General features: G+C 40.9%; 1 protein-coding gene and 1 long non-coding RNA gene across 3 annotated transcripts; one reads left to right on the top strand and one right to left on the bottom strand.

The window, feature by feature from the left end:
• Window positions 1-5,603: 5,603 nt before the first annotated feature.
• Window positions 5,604-13,379, top strand: bnc1 (basonuclin zinc finger protein 1). 2 transcript variants are annotated; one of them, XM_087292734.1, is made up of 5 exons: window positions 5,604-5,843; window positions 7,539-7,641; window positions 8,578-8,813; window positions 9,432-11,140; window positions 11,386-13,379. In XM_087292734.1, exons 1-5 carry the CDS (start codon window positions 5,835-5,837, stop codon window positions 11,867-11,869), a joined length of 2,541 nt encoding a protein of 846 aa, XP_087148860.1. In that variant the 5' UTR covers window positions 5,604-5,834; the 3' UTR covers window positions 11,870-13,379. The 2 variants fall into 2 exon arrangements, with proteins under 2 accessions (XP_087148860.1, XP_087148859.1); XM_087292733.1 differs by having other exon boundaries at window positions 11,314-13,379.
• On the bottom strand, window positions 8,376-20,691 carry LOC147832694 (uncharacterized). Its single transcript, XR_015514516.1, has 3 exons — window positions 20,484-20,691; window positions 12,258-12,305; window positions 8,376-11,676 (listed from the first exon to the last, which is right to left on the bottom strand). It is a non-coding gene; the product is annotated as an uncharacterized LOC147832694 (long non-coding RNA).
• Window positions 20,692-23,547: the final 2,856 nt, after the last annotated feature.

The following is a 23,547-nucleotide window of genomic DNA, read 5'->3' as shown; positions in this document are numbered from 1 at the left end:
GTTACAACACATAATTACACATATTTTGCAAACTACACAAAACAAGGCAACAATTTAAATGACACTTATATGTTATGATCCGGAGAAACAAGTCTGAAGTCCCATGGTCTCTGCTGCACCTATAGATGTACCATATTGACGTCGATTCGATCAAGCAAAAAACCCAACTCGATTCGTTTATTCAACTCTGAATCAAATATTTTGCTAAAGAATCAATAGTTTAAAACTTGCTGCACTTTTAGATTTAACCCTCAGCTGGCTGTGTTCATTCACTCAGAGCTGTGCTACACACTGCATGAAGATCATTTTCAAAAACCCGTAATACGGGCTCCTTAACGTCCTATGATGATGCTTTTCACCGTGTAATACTCACTGCTCACTACTCTTGAGTACTTTTGAAAGGTCTTTTTACTCATACTTTGAGCGATATTTACAACAGACACTTTTACTCTACTGCACTACATTTTAGGCAAGTGATGCTACTTTTACTTGAGTATGATTTTCAGTTCTCTCTCCACCACTGCATTACATTTTTCCCTGCCATGTCTTTAAAATATGGACATTTATTTTACCCCAGTATATTTAACAGAGCTTCTGTGCTAGCCTGAAAAGCGTGTGAGTAAACAGCTTTTTGTCTCATTATAAGCTTGAGCAACTAAATGATTGCTGAAGTCTATTTAACTGTAGCTGTAGAAGCCTCTGCTTTTGGACGCGGCAACCCTTGAGCTCCAGTGAAGAAAAAAACGGTTCTGTCACGTTACGTCACACTAAACTGCTCCAAATGTGTGATGCGCAACAGCAAGGCCAGCCTGTCAGGTGTGTGCAAAGCACAAGATGTGTAGTTCTAACCCAATCATGCCCTCAATCTTCAGTGCTAATTTCACCATCACGCTCCATCATAACATCAACAACTCCTCAGACAACTTCACACCTCCACCAGAAATCTCGTCGCAAATTAGTCTCGTGAGATCTCATAGCCCGGGATCTTGTCACATCCCTTTGTATACTATACAGTACACCACACACACACACACACACACACACACACACACACACACACACACACACACACACACACACACACACACACACACAAATTATTCCACCTCAGCATTCAGTCTTTGGTCTGGGTCAGGCCAGAGAACCTCATCCACATCACAGGCTACTCTTGCCCCACACTTTCATCCACAATCCGCATCCCTGTCTTAACTTTTGTCCTCATTGCTTGTCTTCACTTACACCTGAAGAGATGTTGAGTTTCGCAGTAAGAGTTCACCAACATAACGCAAGTGTCAAAGCAGAGAATAGTGTTTAAAGTCTAAAAAAGTGTCTGTGCTTTCTGAAAAATGGCATTATAGTTTTCAAATTATAGTTCAGAAGTTGGAGAACAGCTGTAATATCCTGACCTGTCTACAACTGTTGTGGGAAAGTAAAGAATCAGCCGCAGTGATTTAGATTCTGTTTAGAACTGTAGATCTCAGCAGCAGTTCAGTGTTCCTGGGATATCAGCGATTAAACACGACCGCTCCAACACTAATGCCATTCACAATAATTAATAAAGTGTTTCTGTGTGAGGAGAGACAGAACACGAGAAAGACTGAGTCGGTGTTGGAAAGTAATAGTGGTGACTGCTGTGTGCTTGTGTGTGTGAATGTTTCTGTGTGTGTGTGTGTGTGTGTGTGTGCTTCTCCTGCTGTTAGCGTGGGCCGCGGGCCGTATGGGTGTGCAGTGTTTGACTGGTAACACTGAACGCTGTCCCCTGCTGAAAGATTCCAGAAGCTTCTCCTCCTGGCGGGGCTCTGGGTCATGCGTTTGTCATCATGACCTCTGACCCCTCAGGCCAGCGTGGCAGCAGGAATGTGGGAGATGTTTACGCTGCTGGAGCTGATGGAGTCCAGGTGGCCGCTTGGTTTTCTCTCGTCTTTCTCTGTAGCGCTCCGTCACTCGCTGCTTTCTGCTGCTCAATTATTTTATGGCATCGAGCAGGTGATGTGTGTGTGTGTGTGTGTGTGTGTGTGTGTGTGTGTGTGTAACAGCTCGCGGTCTCAGCACTGTTTTCTGTGGGGAGGCCTCTGCGCTGCGGTTATTGTGAAATGCGATGTAAGAGGAAGAGCAGCACTGTCCCACCTTCACACAGCTCCATCTCTCCCTCTCTCTCTTTCTCTCTCTCGCCATCATTCATCTGCTGATGGCTTTTTGAAGTGCTCTCTAACTTCTGGAAAGTTTTCCACCTCCCCCTCCCTTTTAAAAGGCCATTAAACTGTGTTGTAATGCAAACGGTAATTCTAAAGAGACCAAACAGGTGTCCGATGTGCAGGCAGCGTGTCTAATGTAGCTATTACATGGACAACAGCAGATTATCATAAAAGCATCTCTCCTTAATGTGGACTGGACTGATCAATAGCAGACTGGCGATGAGACGTGCACGCGCTCACACACACACACACACACACACACACACACACACACACACACACACACACACACACACACACACACACACACACACACACACACACACACACACACACACACACACACACACACACACACACACACACACACACAGCAGACTGGAACTGATATTTGCTGCACTTTATTAATCCTCTCTAGTGACATGGTCTGATGCTGTGCGCGCACACACACACACTCAAAAACACAGAGTAGATCAAGGCGTGTTTCACTGTCACTCTGCTGGTCTTGGTAGAAGAGAGCTCTGGCTCTGGGTTTGGGTTTAGGCTCTGGCTCTGGGTTTGGGTTTAGGCTCTGGCTCTGGGTTTGGGTTTAGGCTCTGGCTCCAGGTTTGGGTCAGATTTAATGCTGTCCGCTTTACCTTTGCTCTGCCTCTACACAAACATCTGTCTGTGCTGGCCTCGGGCTGGTTCCTGCCGCTCTGCAAAGGGTCAGAGGTCACGCTGCTCCTCCACAAGCGTCTGACGTAACATCTCTCTGGAAGCGGCACGGGTGTCGATCCGAGCGCAGGACTTCTGCTGGCCTCCAGCTCGTTCAAAGGCTGTATTTTTAGAGCCACTACGAGGCAGAAGCTGCTCTTCGCTGCTCTCTGTGTTTTTGAAGTACTCTCTGCAGGCACAAAGCTTTTACTCGTACCTTTTTGGATTAAAACGATCCTCATTAAAGCACTATGAGGCTTTTCATCCTCTCGCTGGTGTGAGGGAAAGCTTATTTAACGTGCTTTATTGAGTTCTGTGCTGCAGAGATGTGTCATGTTTTACCGCACAGCAGAAACACTCAAATGTCATTTTGGTCAAGTCACTAATCTGTGAAACGCTCTGACTGCATCACGACGAGCCACAGAGGAAAGAGTTTTTATTAATTTCCACAGAGTGATGTACATGTGCAGGGTGAACTGGCTTTAGCGGGTTATTTAGGGCTCGGTTTACTCAACGTTTACTCATTCCCTGTTCTTCTTTCCTGACTGACTTTAATGCAATGGCTTTACCACCGCCTACTGCTCTGTCTTTTACAGTGCTAACCGATAGCCACAAAGTCAACTGCTTTATATTAGACGCATTAGCGATGTGTAATGTTGGAGAGTTTCTGACTAACTCTGAAAGTGTGTATATGCACAGCACATGATGAGCCTCTGCTGAAAGCTTTATGTGAATATTTTCAGTGTCATAAGCTTCCTTTTCCAGCATGGATGTTGTAATGTAACTCCAATATAATCACCTTAATAGACTTCAGCATGTATGTGGTTGTTATAGTGTGGTTGCTGAAAGACCGTTTAAACGCAGGCGCCGTCATGAGCAGCAGGCGAGCACAAACTTCACTGATAATACCGGAGTGAATGAATGTCCATGTGTTAAAGACACAGCGCAGAACAATATCATCTACTGCAGTGCTTCTTATTTGGTCTGACGCCCTCTTTATATTGTGACAGTGAAGATCGCAGCTTTTAAGAAAGCAGATCTTAAACACAGCGATATTTGTCTGATATGACAATTCACCAGAAGCCCTGGGGCTGACTGAAATTAAACTCTGTGTGCACATAGCCCATTGGTTTGAGGAAGCTGTTGGCTGATTCATGAGTTTGCTTCAAATATAAATAAATAATAATAATAATAATCATACAAATAAGCATTTTGTGCAGAACAGATGGAGTTCAGCATTCCTGCTCTTTGGATATTCTCCTGGCCTGTTTTCAGACAGAAGCACAAACCCAACACTAAGCCCTCCTGCATGTGTCTGTGTGCTGTAGATGAAGCGATGTGTGTTTGCATGTGAAACGGAGTCGCTGTTAGCAGGAGGGAATCTGCGCCGTTCTCCAGACCACAGCCCGAGGGAAAAGATCAGCAAAACGAATTCTGCCTTTAAAAAGCTATCTGACAAACAGCAGCGCTGCAATCCAGCCAATTTCTGCATGTTGGTTTGATAAGCATCCTCTGGGTCTCGCTGCACCACCGAGGGCTTCCCATGTGTGACTTCATAAAATTTGCCTCTTACAAATAAAGCTTTGATCTCCTGTAAGTAATACAGATTTAACCCAATATTTCAAGCTATATTAGCCAGACGGTAATAGCTGCTGACGTTCTGCTTGTTGTGAATGTGTAGTTGAGGAGAGGAGATGCTCAGCCAGTCGCCCGTCTCTGAGCGCTAGAGAAGCAAAGACCTGTTAAAACATGCTCTGTAATGGATTAAACGCGGCATGTTTTTACCTGCTGTGTAATTGGTGTATTAAAATGTCAAGTGACTGCACTGAATGTAATATCAGCTCATCAGCTCAGCCGATATAAACTTCATGGACTGATCGTCATCCGTCAGAAGGCAGGATCACCAGAACCCTTCTGAATTCTAGCACTTTCAGAGCAGAGATCAGCCACTGATGTTTCCAGGAGATCATGTACGACCGCCAGCCAGTCTGGAAATGAAGTGTTTGTGTTTAAGACGACACGTGGCCAATGACAAGCTGAAATAAACCCCTTAATTCAGCTAAAGCACAAGCGATTCTACCCAGCAAAAGGCAGAAGTTGCTGGGATTGATCAGAGCACACACACACACACACACACACACACACACACACACACACACACACACACACACACACACACACACACACACACACACACACACAAACAATCCAGGGCTAGAGTGTGTCTTGTGCCGGGCTGCATTGATTTAATGCATTACTCAAACTGCTGGAGAGAGAGTGTGTGTTTGAGTGTGTGTGTGTTTGAGTGTGTGTGTGTGTGTGTGTGTGTGTGTGAGAGAGAGAGGTAGAGTCTCTCCTGACTGCATTAAGAGCCTCCAGCCTTTGTGATTCCTTTTGATCAAATCTCTGAGAGAGACGTGTGTCGTGCCCTCTTCCAGCCAGCTGTGAGAGACCGGCCCGCACCCGTGGGGGAGGAGTGTGTGTGTGTGAGAGAGAGAGAGGGAGAGAGAGAGGTGTGCATGTGTGTGAGGGTAAGAGGTGAGTGTGTGTATGTGTGTGACGGGGGAAGAGAGAGAGAGAGAGAGAGACGAGTGTGTGTGCTGGACAGAGAGAGAGAGTTGTGTGTGTGTATGTGTATGTGTGTGTGTGTGTGTAGGAGAGAGAGAGAGAGATCTCCTAAGGTGAGAGAGATACGGTGGGTAGGAGGGTCTCATTCCTCTCCCCAGCGCCCAGTTCCAGCACACACACTCCTGCTGGACGCTCTGGAGCGCTCACACACACTCACACACACAGGGCCTGAGGACGAGCGCTGCGTTTGCCGACTGCAGGAGAAAGTGTGTGTGTTGTGAGTGATGGATCTCTGCTGTAGGATCTAGAACTTGTACAGACAGGAGCCGCTGGAATGGCAAACTCAGAGACGCTGGAAACTTCCGTCTGAGCAAGATGTCTGAGGTAAGAAGTTTGTTTTTCGGCTCAAAAGTCAGAAATGTTCCTCAGAGAGAGCCGAGAGGGACACGGCGGAGTGTAGGAGCGGAGCACACACTGCTGCACTGAGACACGGAGCTTTTAAAAGTGCTGTGCTTATTTTCTGAGCCTTGAGCTTTGTAGCGCGCGCTGGTGTGTGTGTGTGTGTGTGTGTGTGTGTGTGTGTTTATTGGTTTTTGAGACAGAATGTAAAGTTTTACTAAAAAAGGAAAGAGAAAATTTGCAGGTAAGCTCTTTTGTAATAAACTTTATTGTGTGTACAGAAGGGTGTGTGAAATATGCGTCTTCACAAGTGTGTGTGTGAGTGAGTGTGTGTGTGTGTATGTATGTGTGTGTGTGTTACTCGTCCGCTGGAATGTAATTCAAGACAGCAGTAATTCTCCGCCACGGCTGAAACAGGGGATAAATGTGAGTGTTCGTACCGCTTGTTTAACCTGAAGAGCGGAGCGACAGATGAGTCTTCTAGAGGCGCAGAGACGGTATTGATCTGCCGGACTCTGAGGGTGTTTTCCCACTCTCTGCCTTTGTGCCGATGGAGATGAGTTAGTGTCCCGAAGTGGGACTGAGACCCGACTCTGGGCGGGCAAACAGCTAATGGCCTTGGGGCGTGAAAGCTGTGTGTGTGTGTGTGTGTGTGTGCTGGCTTCATTAAGCTCATGTTGATCTGTCATTGTTGTTTGCCGCTACAGGCCCGTGTTCAGAGATCTGACAGTAAACTCTATTAGCGACTCCTCCAGCGCCGCTTTTATTCATACGCTGCTGATGTTCTGTCTTCACACAATCGCACACTCTACGTTATTGTGGTCTTTGTTGAAATACTAATTTGTACATTTAGTCTAAATTATTCCTCTGATGTTATACAATATTCTGAGAAAAATCCCTCTATTACTGATGAGCGCTGGACTAGAGTCACACTTTTCACATTGTAAAATTATATACGGAAATGCAGGAACTTTAAGGCATATTAATGTGTTTTCTGTTTTTACAATTTTCAGAAAAGTACTTGCTGAAAACCAAAACCTGCGATGATGCATCAATGCTACAGCGTATTTCAGTGAAGTCTAACCATCGCTCATAAAGCTTAGTACTTTATTTAACTGGAATTTACCTTTGCTGAGACCCAGAATTAAATCTCTCATTCCCAGAAATAAATATTACATTTAAAATCGATTTAGAAATTGAATAATCAAAAGTTTTTGACTTATTGCATCAGATCAGTGGGTTTTGATAAGATCTTTGCCTGTGCTTGTGTGTGCCGATTTGCTTGCTAAATATAGGAAAAGACTGATGGTGTGGTTTTCTCTACAGTTTCTTTATTGTTGAATATATCTGAATAGTGTATTTGCATCAGTGTTTAAATTAGACATTTGAAGATAGATTAGGGTCCAGTGTATTATTCAGCGCGCGAATCAACATCTGCTATAGCCCAACACATTCAAAATAAATTAAGAATAATGCAAAGTTTATAAATTAAGTCAACATTTGTCATTTTTCAGCTACTGTCAGCAGAGTCGTGAAATAAAAACTGATGTGTTCATGCATATACATATACACATGTTTATAAATAAATGTAAATGTGCGTGTGCATGTGCATGGGGAGAAAAACAAAGAAATGTGAATTTATTTCAGCTCACAGACGGTATTATGGTGTGTTTTTGACAGGCTATTTGCTGCACGGTGGTGAACTGCAACTGTGACAGTTTTAAACCAGGTAAACTGAGGCGGCGACTCTGTGAACACTGTAGGCACGGCTGGGTCGCCCATGGTGAGTTTCACATACTCTCCAATATTATATTTCACACAAATGTTACCCACACAACTTAAAATCAGGCTTTTACTGTATATTTCAGTGATATGTTTTTCTGGCCCCTTTCTCGCCTCGCCTGCTTTGTACAGCAGTTATAGAAATACTCCGTGTTTAATCCACCTCAAGCTTAATTGATCAATAATATTCATTACTTTAAAAATTATTACTGTTATATATTTTCTGTGAAGAATTGGTTGCAGTGTAGCACTGAAAATAGAAATGATTGAGAAAGATTTGTATATGTGAATTATTGCATTAAAAGTACTGTAACAACAGTGTAGTCGTTTAGATGTTTCTAACCCTTCTTACTAACCGGTTTACATGAAATATAATTCCTACTAAAGACAAAAAATGTATTGTCTTCATTCCATTGTAAATACATTATTATAACATGTGCGTGCTTTCTTTCTGCAGAAATTGTGGAACGAGTTTAAAGATTGTTTTATGGTAGTAATCTGCATCGTCACAAATGCTGGTGGTTGAGCTGAACATGAAATTAATATTCCTTTAAAACATTTAAACAGAATATTTCTGTTCATTCTATGTTATTCACAATTTAAATATACTTTGTCTTCAAAATGAAATATGGGTATGTTGATGGCTCAGGATATATGTGATCGTAATCGTCCACCATTGTAGATGATAATCGTTAATAATGCAGTCTTTAAGTTTTCAGTTATGCACGATGCTAATTGTGCAGAAAAAGATCTTTATTCTAGTACATATGCAATGGCCAGAAAGAAATATTCTAAGTTATGCAATCGAGGATTTAAATCCTACAAAAAAGATGCATTCAGAAATAAATGACAAAAATGCTTTCATCAAACACACCGAGACGCTCTGCTGGTTTCTGCACGTGTCATGTTAACTGCTTTCTGTTTTGCTAAATTGCAGCTCTGAGCAAGCTGAAGGTTCATCACATGTACCAGGGCAGCCAGGTGGAGATCGTTCACTCCAATGTGGTATTTGATATCTGTAGTCTGATGCTTTATGGGACGCAGGCGATCCCAGTGCGTCTGAAGATCCTGCTGGACCGACTCTTCAGCGTCCTCAAGCAGGAGGAGGTTATTCAGATCCTCAATGCGCTGGACTGGACTCTACAGGACTACATCCGCGGATACGTCCTGCAGGTCAGATGCTTTTTCTTTCACTGCACTAATTTTTGATCTATAATTACAGATTTGTCGCACTTTACCTAAGAAAATAACCAGAGGAGAGCCACTGAGATTTCTGCCTTCAATTTGCTTATCAAGTATTCAGGTGCTTGAAATAAATTCATGGTAGTTCCTCTGGTGGAGAATGTAAAGTTAAAGCCTCTTCAGACCTCCAGATGAATGCTGTATGATGAAATATTTATTCTGGTTACAACACGAAGCTGCTGCATGACTTTCAAAGCCTGCTGGCACTCAAGAGTAATTACAGGCGGACTGAAAGAGTTGCCCGACTCGCCTCTGATCTCTCCCCTCCCCTCCTGCTCCGACAGGGAAACCCGCATCATCTAAATGAAGAAAAATTACGCTACAGAATGAATCGCTCTGCTGCAGTAATTAGACCTCTCAAGTCCACACGCATTAGATGTATGGACGACTGGTTATTCAGTAGCTCTGTCAATCTGTCAGAAGTCATGGAGTAATTTAAAGTCCAAGAGCAGAACATTTGTTGCTTTAATATTCATGATTCCAATGACATTCCTTGTGTGTGTGTGTGTGTGTGTGTGTGTGTGTGTGTGTGTGTGTGTGTGTGTCCAGGACGTGGCTGGTAAGGTGTTGGACCGCTGGGCGATAATGACCTTTGAAGAGGAGATCGTCACGCTGCAGCAGTTCCTCCGATTTGGGGAGACCAAATCCATCGTGGAGCTCATGGCCCTGCAGGATAAGGAGGGACAGGCTGTTGTTGTCTCCACCACCAAGACCAATTCTGACATCCGCAGCTTCATCGAGAGCAGCACGCAGCGCTCGGTACGCCTGCCTGCTAAAGCGGATGCCCCTGGCTGCAGTAATGGGCACCACTTCGAGACGCTGGTCAACAGTATGGCGCTCATGTTGCCGCTGCAGCTTATGAACTCGGTGCCCGCGCCGCTGCTGAGTTGCAATACAGACTCCGACCACCAGGAGGTGCAAAACAGGCACGACGCTTCAGAAATAAGCCTGGACAGTGTTTCACCGTTCGAGTCTGGCCCCGTGAGAACAGACGTGTTGCTGAACAGCGAATCTCCAAAGATGGAATCGGAAGAGTTTAACGTGAGCGGAAACTCCTCTCCGTCCACGAACTGCACACCCTCCGTCCACTCCGAAATCACACACCTGTCTCCGGAGAGCAAGATCCGGTGTGCAGAGAAGAGCGGATCGCTGAAGAAGGGCCGCGTGTTCTGCAGCGCCTGCGAGAAAACCTTCTACGATAAAGGCACGCTGAAGATCCACTATAATGCAGTTCACCTGAAGATCAAGCACAAGTGCACCATCGAGGGCTGCAACATGGTGTTCAGCTCCTTACGCAGCCGGAACCGACACAGCGCCAACCCCAACCCACGGCTGCACATGCCAATGAACCGCAATAATCGTGACAAAGACCTGCGGGGTGGCCTGAGCCCGGGCCTAGAGGATGGGCAGGAGGACGAGAAGAGAGAGTTCATTCCCATCCCGGAGAGCCGCAACGTCTCCAGTTTTATAATTCGCAATTCCGAGCCCAAACTGCACGGCTCACTGTCGGGCCTAAGCCAGAGCGGCATCCTCTTTCCCAACCTGAAGACAGTACAGCCAGTGCTGCCCTTTTACCGCAGCCTGGTGACCCCGGCTGAGCTGGCACACACGCCGGGCAGCCTGCCCTCCCTGCCACTGTTGTCCTCCTCTGTGCCCGCCGGCTCCAGACACATGCTGATGGACACGGTGCCCAAGAAGAAATCTCGCAAGTCCAGCATGCCAATCAAAATCGAGAAAGATGAGCTGGCGGAGGAGGGTGTGTCTGAAGAAGAGACTCCGCCCCTCAGCCCCTGCACAGAAAACTGTGGTGTCAGCAACTCGGGCCGTGAGGATGGCGAGGATCTTCTGTTGACCACCGTGGACACCCAAGACACTCAGTGGCACAAACTGACCCATGAGGACAGTTGCATCATCTCACCATCCTCTCCTTCCATCTTTCACATTAAACAGAACAGCGAGAAAGAGGAGTCCTTAAAATGTGAAGAGCCAGCATGCAGTTCCCGCCCGGAGCCCTGCAGCCACTGGCCAGCCCGTTTCACACAACACAGCGAAAACTGTGCAGACGGCGGCAGTGACCCTGAGAGCGTGGGTCTGGATGATAAAGAAGAGCTGTCGCACCCGTGTGAGATCTGCAGCAAGACATTTAAAAACCCTTACAGTGTGAAAATGCATTATCGAAATGTGCACTTAAAGGAGATGCACATGTGCACTGTGGACGGCTGCAATGCTGCGTTTCCGTCCCGCCGCAGCAGAGACCGGTAAGACGGATATGTTTGAGGGAAATTAATTTTTGAGCAATACATTACACAAAACTGTATGTAGAAAGCACATGACAGAGAGTGTGTGTGTGTGTGTGTGTGTGTTGATGCTTCTTTTATACATGCATAAAGTTAGAAAGAAAAACTTGTCGTCTTTGCTTTTAATTCTCTAGACACGGTGCAAACCTGAATCTGCACCACAGGCTGTTGACCAAAGATCATTCAGGAACATCTTCTCTCCGCAGAGAGCCTCCAGACCTGCTTCACCAACAGCCTCTGGGTCAGATGTCCGGCGTCCTGAAGGGCAGCCAGCGCACGGGTCTGGTGTTCCCCATGAGTAAATCCCTAGAGCCAGAAGAGGGCGCTGTGGAAAACGAGGCAGTGTTGGACCTGAGCACCCGAGGGAGCAGCCAGTCGTCCTGGGACTCAGGCAGCGATGAAGGACTCCCTCTGGAGGACAGCGAGGAAAGCTGTGACGGGCCGGCTGCGTCTCCCAGCCTCCAGCAGTCCCACAGCTCCTCCATCACCTGCCACATCTGTCAGAAAGTTTACAGCAACAAAGGCACGTTCAGGGCTCACTACAAAACGGTGCACCTCCGGCTGCTCCACAAGTGCAAAATACCAGGCTGTGACACCACATTCTCTTCTGTTCGCAGCCGCAACCGCCACAGTCAGAACCCAAATCTTCACCGTAACCTTGCAGGGAATATTTCCCTCAAGCAGGAGTAGGATTCTCCTAAACATACATAGTCAGCGGCTCACTGTAATAACTGGGGCTCATAAGCACTCTGGTCTTTGTACTGCACAATCAAGCATTACTGGAAGGACACAATCATATTTATAACGAAGCCTGATGTTGTTTACCTTTCTAATGTTAAGAAATGTTTTTTCATCTCTGATGTTATATCTATTTGAGAAACTTTACATATATTTATTGAATTTTTTAAGAGCAAAAGCGAAAGACAGATGCCTAAAATGACTGAAGAAACTACAGAGACAATCAAGAAAACAAAATGACCTTGAGAGATCCTTAAATTAATCAGTGCTGTTATACAGTATGCTTAGTCATGCATTTAAAAAAAATCCAAAGCCACATAAAAAAACAAGTCTGGTTTACCTTCTCTGCACTTATTCACTGAGATACACGTGTTTCATCAGCAGGAGACTGAGAGAGAGAGAGAGAGAGCATTGATACAGCATTGTAGAGTGATAAAGATGGAGATGTAGGAAAGATACAGATGGAGATGGAGGAATGGGAAAGAGAGAGGTAAGAATGTTGGCGAGACTCTCTTTGTCATGTGTTACAGTGAATGTTCTGGCGTGTGTTTGCTTGCTCTTCAGTTTTTTTTTAATTGCAAAAAGAAAACAATCAGTGGTCAATAGATTGTGTTGATGTTCCAATCAATATGCCCTTAAAAGAGGCTGTTGTGCTCTTGAGTAAGTTATTGTGTTACTGTAAGTTGTATTTTTTTGGGGTCAAGCACCTGCGGTCTTCAATGTCTTATTTATTCTCACATCTGGATGGAGTCCGTCATGCCTCCGTCACCGACACACTAAACACTTCAGTCTATTCTCAAATGTGGCTAAGAGAGACAGTTTACTGTGATAAAACACATCTGTTTGGTTTAACGTTTGCAATCAAAATACTGAAACCTGGAGGCAGCAGTGAAATCTGCATATTGTCTGAATCATTTCAGTTTTTTTTTACATAAAGGCTATTTCTTAATAAATTGATTTGCATCTGCCGCTGTCGTGCTTGACCCCTGAATCGCTGCTTATATTTCTATTGTTGATCTTGTTGTGGAAACCAAAGATTCTTGATCCAGGACGTGTGCTAATCAGCAGAAGAATCAGACGACACACATGAAAAAACCGTCTGATAATGCTTTCACACAGGTTACTCTAAAGACTTACGATTGAGTTTTGTAAGATGTTTTCATCAGTTTAATATCATGTGCTTTATCATGTGCATGGGGTTTTAGTAAAACAGTGAAGACTTAGACTGAGGTCAGCAAATGAAGACTGATGCTCTTAAAGCACAAACCTGTGGACATGTATTCCTTTCTCTTTGTTTTACGTGTAAAATCTTTTGTACTCTTCCCCTACACCACAAGTGTATGCTGAAATGTGATGAGCAGGGTTATCAGGATTATAAAACTAGTCCAACCCTAACCCACAATCATTTATTTGTCTTCAGTGAAATCATTTTCCACTGTTAATAAACTATTTTAAAAAACCACTGAATGCCTACTCGTATCCAAGAACAGTGCAAAATTAAATATGCCTGATGCTGTTGCTTCTAAGCTAACGTTTAACACTCAGGTGCAGACCGTATAAAACAGTCTACAATCTACAAATGTCGACTTTGCAGAAAACAAACTGCACTTAAACACACACACTGGCTTTAATCAGCACAAAAACACGTGGACATATTCTGATCACAGATTACATCTGACTATACAACACATTTTCATTAAATTAGGCAAAATGATGCTGTTTCTATTGTTCCTCCTAGATCACTGCATTTGTTGTAACAGGTCAGTCTGACACAGAACTCTTGCCATAGTGGATAGAAGAGTAAAAGATTTACAGTAAATAAACACTCATACACATATAAACATGACTGATATTTCAAGCATATTTAACCTGATGAGGGAATTGTTCTTTTCAGGCAGAATAAATAGACCAATTACAAAAAAGATCATCATCATCATCATCATCATCATCATCGCTGTGTAATTTAATAACATTATCACTAGTGCTAAAATTCACCTAATGCAAAACCCAAGTCTATCTAATGACACTTTTTTTGCATCGTGTCACTTGTGCATATCAGTAAATCAGTTCCTCATTTCTTTGAACAAGTTGAAATGCTTCTGTACATCCATGCAAAAGATGATGTGCAGTTCTCTGATGTTACCGGCATGATCAGTTGCTCATGTCATGTTGATCAAAATGTATTATTTTTGTCTCACCCCTCACCCCAACATCTAATACTTTGTCCAAGACATAAGTGTTTACATGCAAAATGGCTGAACGAGTTATATATGACATAATACTTTGTCGATGCAGTTCTGTAGACATTTCCATTAGACTTTTTTTTCCCCTAAATCTGTCTTTACTTGGTGCATTTCTCCCCAGTGAATCTCGACTTTTTCTAATATAGGTGCATCTCAAAGAAGGTTGTCCTATGCTCACATTTCTACTCAACAGTTTTTCTCAACTGCTTTGGCTCAATTCTCGATTGACATTTTTATTTTTTAAAACAATAAGTATAGATCTGTGAACAATTAGCTTATTGTTCACTTCAGAGTGGCATTTCTTGCTGATTTAAGCAAATAGCAAATTCTTTGGCATGTGTGGAAATAGTAAAAGTACAATTGTCTGTAGTTTAAACAAAAACAAAATGCAAATGGTGTGCTGATCAAAACTGATGAGTCAATTCTCATTTAAACTGTCGAACTCTTCCCAACATCTCAATAACTTTTCATTGTGTGAGTCAGGGCTATTCAATCAGTTTGTCATGAGGGCCAGTTCATGAAAAGCATCCTAAATAAGGGGCCGGAGAGATAAGACTTTTCAATACGAGCGACGACACAACAGCATGTAAGAGCCCATATGCTTTATTTTTGCTCCTTAAGACACCCACATTGGCTTTTTCTGCATTAAAATGGTAAAATGTTATATTGTGAAACTACATAATATCAGTGCAGTGTACAATAAGCTTTTTTTCACAAACATATTCAAATGTTGTATTTCAAAGCACAACAGAAGCAGAGCATTGCTGAAGTGTGCTTCTTCTACAATTAGACACATGCAACTATTATAAATTTTGGTTGTACGATTCTGAAAAATAATCATGTTTCATGGTTATCACGTCTAATGTAAATTTAAGCTTATATTAGCTAAGTATTTAGATTATCATCTGCGTTCATACATACATAATCATTTTAATAATAATTAATCTAACATATCTTTTGTTTACATTGCAGTAAAAGCCACACACAACTCTCACCGACACAGTGTGCCCGGGAAGCCATGAGCACGTTGTTCCGCTTGTGCGCACATGTTGGGGAATATTCTTACATTAAAAATAATAAACTTGCGCGCAGAAAAGACGTGATATGGGACAAGTGTGCATGGGAATTAACCTCTGTGTACAAGCTCGGAACCTGCGCAGAGGTGGCGTCTTGGCTTTGTTTAATTGCAGCAGCTTTGTTTTTTGCAACAGAAATGGGGTGTAGAGAAGCCTTCACAATCAACTACCCTTGACAAGTTAAACCACAGTTAACAGTCAAATCGGACAATCGTTGCATACCTAATAACTATATCATTGCATTGTGCAAAAGGCCTTTTCTACAAACACATCCTAATAGCCGCGTTTCCACTATCGCGCCTAAAGCGAGCGAGCCAGGGCGAGCCAAGGCCAGTGGCGTTTCCACTGTCACTTCCGGGGCCTAATCGGGCCAAAGCGGGGCTTTCTTGGGGCCAGCGGCCGGTCTTATTTTTACCTTGGGCCAAGGAGGGCCAGCTGGGGCTTCGGGGCGGAGTGAAAGGAGAGGCGGGCAGTTTTCTGATCGCACATGAGTACATGCGCCAAACAAATAAAGAAATAAGGGAAAGAAAACATCTAGCCTTATAGTCTTTGGTCTTTTTGTGTATGATCACCCTTATGTTTCCCTTTTAAATGTAAGGCTGCTGCATAAAATAATAAAGTAGTTTTAATTTATAGTGACGTTTTTTGCTGCGTCCTTATTTTTCAATAACGCATAATAATCTTTACACCATATTAAAGACACAGCAGACAGTAAAGGTTTTCGAGAGTTTTTGTCAAGTTTAAAATGTTTGTTTTTGCGCGTTTAGATGCCTGTATGAGTGTGTGAGACCGGGCAAAAGCGCTCCTTCACAGCTCTGGAATGCCGCGAGCGACTTTTTTCTTTATTTATTTTGAAAATAATACACAATATAAATACATCAGAAAGACATAAAACTTAACAAATTATGTGCCCACTTTCGTAGACTTTAAACAATATAATGTCATATCTTGATAAAATATCCTAAGCTATATTAAAATATAATTTAAAGAGTTACAAATATCGGATATATATAAAATCACATTAAATAAATTAACCAATATAAAATAAACAAAAGCTAGCTATAACAATGTAGGTACCCTATATACAAAACATAAATCAAACTGTTTTAAAGCCACATATAGCCTAATTTTCATTTTACAAAGACCTGTCTGAAAAAAAAAGATTTTCGATATTTTCTAAAAACTAAACACCGGAGAGGGTTTGAAATATTTATATAAAGTAAATATTTATATAAGGTAATATTTAAAAGTATTTGGATGTGATGATATTAATCAAATCGCACAAACAGAGCATTATTTGGGTGAGTGAAAGCAGAATCTAGCCTATACCTTTTTTTCTGTCACTCAGTCCTGTGTAGCGCTCGCTGCTTTAAACGCATCGGGGGAAAGTGCAAACACAAAATGTGTTCTAAATCCTCAAACAAGTGTTTATGTTTTTATATGACATGGTTAAATTTATAACTGAAACTTTAAATGAAGAGCTTTAGTGAATAGCTGCCGAGCGCAACAAATATGTCTATATTTTATTAGGCTAACGTTACTCGCTCTTGTGCTGAAACACTTAACACGACTTCTATCAAAACGAGGATGTTATAAAACACATGCCATATCGAGTTATAAAGGAGAATTGCTGTGGCTTTATATTATGGATGTGTGCGCTCTCTGTGTTGGGTCCCTGCGTTAGTGGCGAGAGCACTCGATGCACAATAACAGTCGGTCGGCGAGTAAACAATAAATGTAATGAATGGAAATACACAGGTCTGTGCGTATAGACATTTCATGTACTGCTGTACAGTAACGTGTCGTTTGTTTGTTTCGGCTGTCTTCATTTTAATGGTTTCATTTCGTGATGATTCTATGGTCTGCTTTATCTGCCTGTCCTCATTCCCGCTGAAGTGGGCGGGTTGTGTGACGTTTGATTCAGGGACGTTCTGGGGGCGGTGTTTGCGTGACGCGCTGTGAGCTACTAGCCCGACAGTGGAAACGCGACATGATTTCAGCCTCATTTCTCAACCTTCCGGGCTATTGGCCCGGCCTGGCCCGATTAAAGCCCTGGCTCGCACTGGCCCGATAGTGGAAATGCGGCTAATGTTTTCAGCTGCGCGCACCACACGCTTAATGTCATGTGACTCACGCTCTGTACAACCATCAACTGCAACTTATGCTGTATTGAACAGGCGCACATCACTTCATCACTGTAGGTGCTGTTTTTTGACTTAACTAAAGTTATTTTGATGTCTTTGTCACACTAATTGGAGGGTTGAAACATATTGCATCGGGGGCCGAGTTTGGCCCGTGGTCTGCCAATTTAATAGCCCATTTGTAAGCCATGACACTCACAACATTTTTTACAATTATCAAACATTTGTATATGCACATCTTTATACCATAAATATCTGATATTAACTGAATTGGTAAATGACCTCTGGTTGTGACATCATTTGCATTATCTGTTTATCATGTTTGGTACCAAATATCCCCAAAAAAAAAAAAAAAAAAAAAAAAAAATATATATATATATTTATATATATATATATATATATATATATATATATATATATATATATATATATATATATATATATATATATATATAACACATGTACTGGATAATTTGGCGGTACATTCTGCTGTGGCGACCCCTGATCAATAAAGGGACTAAGCTGAAGAGAAAATGAATTAATGAATATATATATATATATATATATATATATATATATATATATATATATATATATATATATATATGCAGTGACATGCTTGTGGAAGACCAATTGGAAGAGCAACAGGATGTCCACCAAGAATAAGTTTTTCACAGTTTCACAGTTTTATTGTGTATTTGTGATAACATTAGACATATGAAATATAGAATAGAGTAATTAGACAAGCGAGGTTGCACTTTACATGCAATACATTCATACAAAAATAAGGAATAATAATGAATACATATGTTTATAAATTTCTTCTCTATGTACTATTGACTTGTCTCTACAAATATCTGAATTTTTTTAATCTTAATTTCCATTATGGACTGTCATGGTGAAAGAATAACTCGTCATTTTGAGCAGTGTGGCTCACACAGTGACAAACGCACTCGATGTTGTGGTGGCCTTGGTTAAATTATTCGCACAGTAACTGGGTTTTGAAGCATGAATCAAGTGCTTTGGGTGAGTAACTACATTTTGCAGACAGTTCTGAGGTTCCAGCAAGTTGTTGAGATTTGCTATAAGAGTTTAGAGAAGATCTGAAGACTGTTTTGGAAAATGTGCTAAGGCAATTGAGAAAAACTGTAACAGTTATTTTTTCTTTGTGCTATTCAGTGCTGTTGAACTTTCTGTATAGCAATGACATTATCTGTCAACAAATAACAGCACAACTGAAAACAATAGCCACAGTTTACACCAGAGTACACCGTTATAATGACAACATGACTAGTTAATTTGACTGTCTAATCCACACACAATGACACAAGCACTTGTCATACTGGTGGCAATGGCATGTTCACTGATACAGAAATTTAGTTTTGGGAGATGAATGAAGGATTTGGAGCAAAAGACTGGCTTTTGCAGGTAATCCATGGTGTTTCGCTGTTTGTATGTGTCGTTTTGAGAAATTTAAATTCTGATCTGAGAAATAAACCAAAGCGAATGAGAAAAACTGCAATTGTGATCTGGCTCTACCTTGTGGCTTGTCAAATACTTTTGTTGAACACTGAGTTTCAGAAATCCCAGTAAGATGAATTATGAATTCTACCATATAAGGTTTGAGTTGATTTTGCTTCATATGTACAGCGATTACATCATTATCTTATTGGACAGTTCTGTTTAGTCTTGATCATTCTTTAAACTACAAACTTTAACATGTTCGCTGTATTTGACTGAAGCCTTCACATCACTGAGAACATTATTAAAATGTCTAGCTGTGATCTGAGGAATCAACTTAATGTGCACTGTTTATAATTCACAACAAACATTAGCTGATTATTGTGATACTAATTATTCTCTTTATTGGCAGACTGTACGTTTAATTATTTAGTTTGAATTTTCAGCTGATTGTGAAATGAATCTTCATAAAATCATTTGAGTGGCTCATGTTCCGGGCAGCTGACCTTTCCGAACCCTAGTTACAGAAAAAAAAAAAATCAACCTTTATACACATGAATATTTAAAATGTTCTTTTTAAATGAAAGCTGCTGAAAACAGTCTGCATGTCATGCTTTTTATTTATTTCTAATAAAAAAAATGTATATATACAAATTTAAGCAGGAGGGTACCATCGAGACACAAAATATCTTCTACCAGGGTGGCGGCATGGGACAAAGTGATAAAAAAATACACAACAAACATAAAAAGAACAAACCATAATCAATTATATAAATACATTACGTCTTCTAAACAGATAGACTGTACATATTTTTAATCTTGGCGATAGATGCTATAGATTCCATGAGTGATCTATCTTAGGGCTCATTCCATACACAGGGAAATGCAGATTAATTTAACTCTGCATTAGAAAATGGCATCTGAAGTAAGAATACATGTTGATCTGCTGCTATAAATATGTGTACAGTACATCAACAACAAAAATAAATACTAATTTACAAACTAAAGCTTTTAGAATAAAGATTAGCAGGTGTTGTTTTCCAGAGAGTTAAAGTTGGTCTTATATTCACACATTCGTTCATTTAGAAGTCTCTGTTATTTACCATGTTTACCTTTACTATAGTGAAGTTCGTTCTGTCATTTCATTAATTTTACAGTGATGTGTGTGAGAAATTGAATCAGTAACTAACCGTAAGGAATTGCAATAAACAACATCCAATTGTTTAAACATTCAGAGGTGAGTGTTGATTTTAAATGAAGACAGATCTCTCTGTTTTCTTTTCAATTTACTTCACGTGTGAAAAATACGACAGTGCCATACACACGACAACGCCTCACTGTGGTCACTTCTTATAATACACAAGAAAATCACTGAACAACCCTTAAATCCTAAACCTAAAGCTAAAATGAACCTTATGTTAAAAGATGACTATTGAATAGTGTATTCTCAAAGTACATCTACATGCTAGAGTACCTCTACTAAACATTTTTGGGCAGGAAAGAATTAACAGAAATACATACACAAATTAAAAAAAACAAAATAAACATTCAGATGCAATAGTTTGTTTGTTTGTTTCCTTTAAACTTACCGAGACAAACATTTTATGAAAAAACTGACAAATCCATGTTAAAAAAGTGGTCTTACCTTCGTCACCTTTCAGAAAACAACTTGCTCTTAAAGTCCAGAATGTCCAGAAAACAGCATAACAAAATACTCTTGCAGTATAAAAACAGTCAAAACGAAAAAGGAGCTTATGATAAAAGATGTCGACACTTGTGTTTAAATTTACAAATTCAATCCAAAACCGCAAATACTAGGAACAGTTTGACCAGTCTCTGAAACCAGGTGAGGAACCAGATCAACACCAGCAACGACCTTTTATACCTGTGCTGTGGTGCATTATGGGAGCTGGAAGAGACCAAGTGTAGAGGTGATTTAAAATATTTATACATGATTGAGCCACTTAAATATGTACATATACATGATTTTATTATGATTAAATGCAGACCCAGGACACGTACAATAAGTTTATATTTTGGGATGTAGTTGTTCTGTGTGTTTATTTGTTGATGTGTGTCAGTAATAGTGTCCATCAATATAAAAGCCCTAAGGCAGAATCTGCTCTTCATTATCAGTGTGAGTGGGAAACTGCTGGATGACGGAGTTCCTGCAGGTCACAACATTATTAATATTATTTTTGAAGCGTTAGTAGTTTTTCAATAGAGATGCTTTGTTTTGGAAGCTGTGAACACCACACTGCTGACATCTGCTGGTCAAAACCATGTAAATGCATTAAAACTGTTTTTCCAAACTAGCTTTACAAAAGCGCACTTTAATACATCACAGGGTCAGTGTACATAATGCATTAACAATAAAGTGTTTCAGTCATTACAATAATAAAAAGAAGTTAGTGTATTAAGAATATGTGCCATTCTCAAAGTCCTTGCAGGGTAGGCATCATCTCAGTTAACAGCTTTCAGTATTTTGATTTGTGCAAATTTCTCATTAAAACAAACACAGAAATCTGATCTAATGCAGTAAACTCTGTTAAAGTAGTTAAATGCCTCTGTTGGTATAGGATCTCCATGACCCTGCATTATTTATAGCTTCAGAGATGTTTCCTCTCTCAGTGGAGAAACACAAAGATCTAAAGTTTTTTTTTTTTTTTAACTAATGATTTAATTCATGTTTACTGAAATCATGTGGCACTGGGAACGAGAACAAGCTTCAAATACCAATTAAAACCCCCAGAAATGTGATTGTTTTCACTCGTTTCTCAGTGTGTCCTCCGTTTGTCTTAAAGGACTTTCTCTGCTTGCATGTTAGTATCATTAGTATTGAAGAATCCCTTAAATGGTGGCTTTATACACTGCAAAACTTTTTGGGTTGCCAGCCACACACTGTGTTTTTACAGCAGCACATCTGTAAACTGTTTATGTAGAAACATCTGTAAACTTCTGAAATGAAGTTATAAAGAATAAAGAAATAAAACACTGGACACAAGCGCTCTCATGATGTCTTCACTTACTGTTCACTCAGCATATATATATCAGTGATTACTCAATACACAATACATTAAATTATGAATAACCAAATGGTTTCCTATAGTAAATGTAATGAAACACAATTATTATTATTAACCTGAAAACTACAACTTAACCCTTTTGATCACTGAAATATCCTTAATCACTCAGTGAATCACTTATTAAACATTCTCACTTTGAAATACACACACTTGGCCTTAACACTATATAATACTTAAACATATTCACACAATAAAATAATAAAATACATTTACATTAACACATACTCTTGTGCACTCTTCCTACACACATTACTCAGGTGAAAATAAACGTATGAATTAAAGATGCAACAAAGAATATTAAATAACACATTAATATTTATATATTATTGTGACAGATATAGTTTCTAGCATTTTATAAGTTATTCACAAAACCTTGAGAGTTAGCTGCACATTTAAGACAAATAGTTATTAAGAATGAGGATATGAACTTTAACCATGGTTGCTAAAAGTAAAAAGCTGCATTGCCTTGCCTTTCCTTATAAAACTCCCAGCATGCATTGCAGCGTGAACAAATTATACAGCTGAATGCTCTTACAATTTATTTCTTTGCCTTTATTTTATTTAGTTCTTTTGGGTGTGATATTTCAGTAGAGTGTCTTGTATTGTTCTCAGTTGATTTTTATTTTTTGTTTGTCACCATTGTTGAGGTTAAAAGGCTAATTGTTGAAGTCTGTGTGTTTTAAAGTTCTGCTGTAGATCAAACATTCTCAGAAATGAATGATGTATGAACGCTTCTTAAACAGCCATTGATTGCTGGAGCTCCAGTGGTTTCAATTACACATGTTAGTCATTTCTCACACCAAGCTTACAAGATGTTGAGTGAGCACACAAGCAGGTGATGACAGCTTTGATATCATAGTTCATTCAGCAAATCTTAAAGCCCACATGAGCAGTCACACCGGAGAGAAGCCGTTCACCTGCGCTCAGTGTGGGAAGAGTTTCACTAACCGAGGAAGCTTCTACACTCACATGAGGAGCCACAGCGGAGAGAAGCCGTACTCCTGCAACCTGTGCGGGAAAACCTGGAATCAGAAAACCAATCTGAAGATCCACATGAGGGTCCACACGGGAGAGAAGCCCTTCAGGTGCGATCAGTGCGGGAAACGCTTCACTCGAAAGGAGAGCCTTAAGAAGCACACCGGAGCCAACTGCTTCATGTCTCCTGCGTGAACACACGCCACCAGCACATTCTGATATTAATAACGGGTCATCGTGTGTCGACATGAGGAAGACTGGCGCTAATAAAGAAACTGTTTCCGGGTTTATATCGTTTAGGAACTCAGACTGTTTCATATCAGAAATCTATTTGTGTATTGCTGCAGATGTCTGATGGAAGAGCGTGCAGAATCAGTCAAATTGTTTTATACATTAAGTAAACACTTTTGTTCAAAGCTACACATGATTAATCGAAAACAGGTCAAGGTCTCCATTCGACCCCCAACACGATCTTAATCCAGCATCTCTGCCAATTCAGCCAAGAACCATAAAGGAGGTTGCACAAGTCTTCACATTGCTTTATGAACATCGCTCAGCAATGTGGACACCTCCAAACGGCATTGAAAGAGTCCGCGTACTGTATTTATAAGGTATAATTCACCCAAAAATGTTATTTCTGTCTTCATG

Source organism: Danio rerio, chromosome 18, assembly GCF_052040795.2.
Source record: "Danio rerio strain M-AB ecotype USA chromosome 18, GRCz13ab, whole genome shotgun sequence".
Taxonomy (NCBI): Eukaryota; Metazoa; Chordata; class Actinopteri; order Cypriniformes; family Danionidae; genus Danio; species Danio rerio.
The sequence above is the reverse complement of the archived record's forward strand: the minus strand, read 5'-3'. Positions and strand labels throughout refer to the sequence as shown.

What these genes read in the sequence shown, in the direction of transcription:
- bnc1 (XM_087292733.1), top strand. An exon ending in TCCGCGGATACGTCCTGCAG is followed by an intron (nt 8,814 to 9,431) that starts GTCAGATGCTTT and finishes GTGTGTGTCCAG; the next exon opens with GACGTGGCTGGTAAGGTGTT. An exon ending in TCCCGCCGCAGCAGAGACCG is followed by an intron (nt 11,141 to 11,313) that starts GTAAGACGGATA and finishes TTAATTCTCTAG; the next exon opens with ACACGGTGCAAACCTGAATC.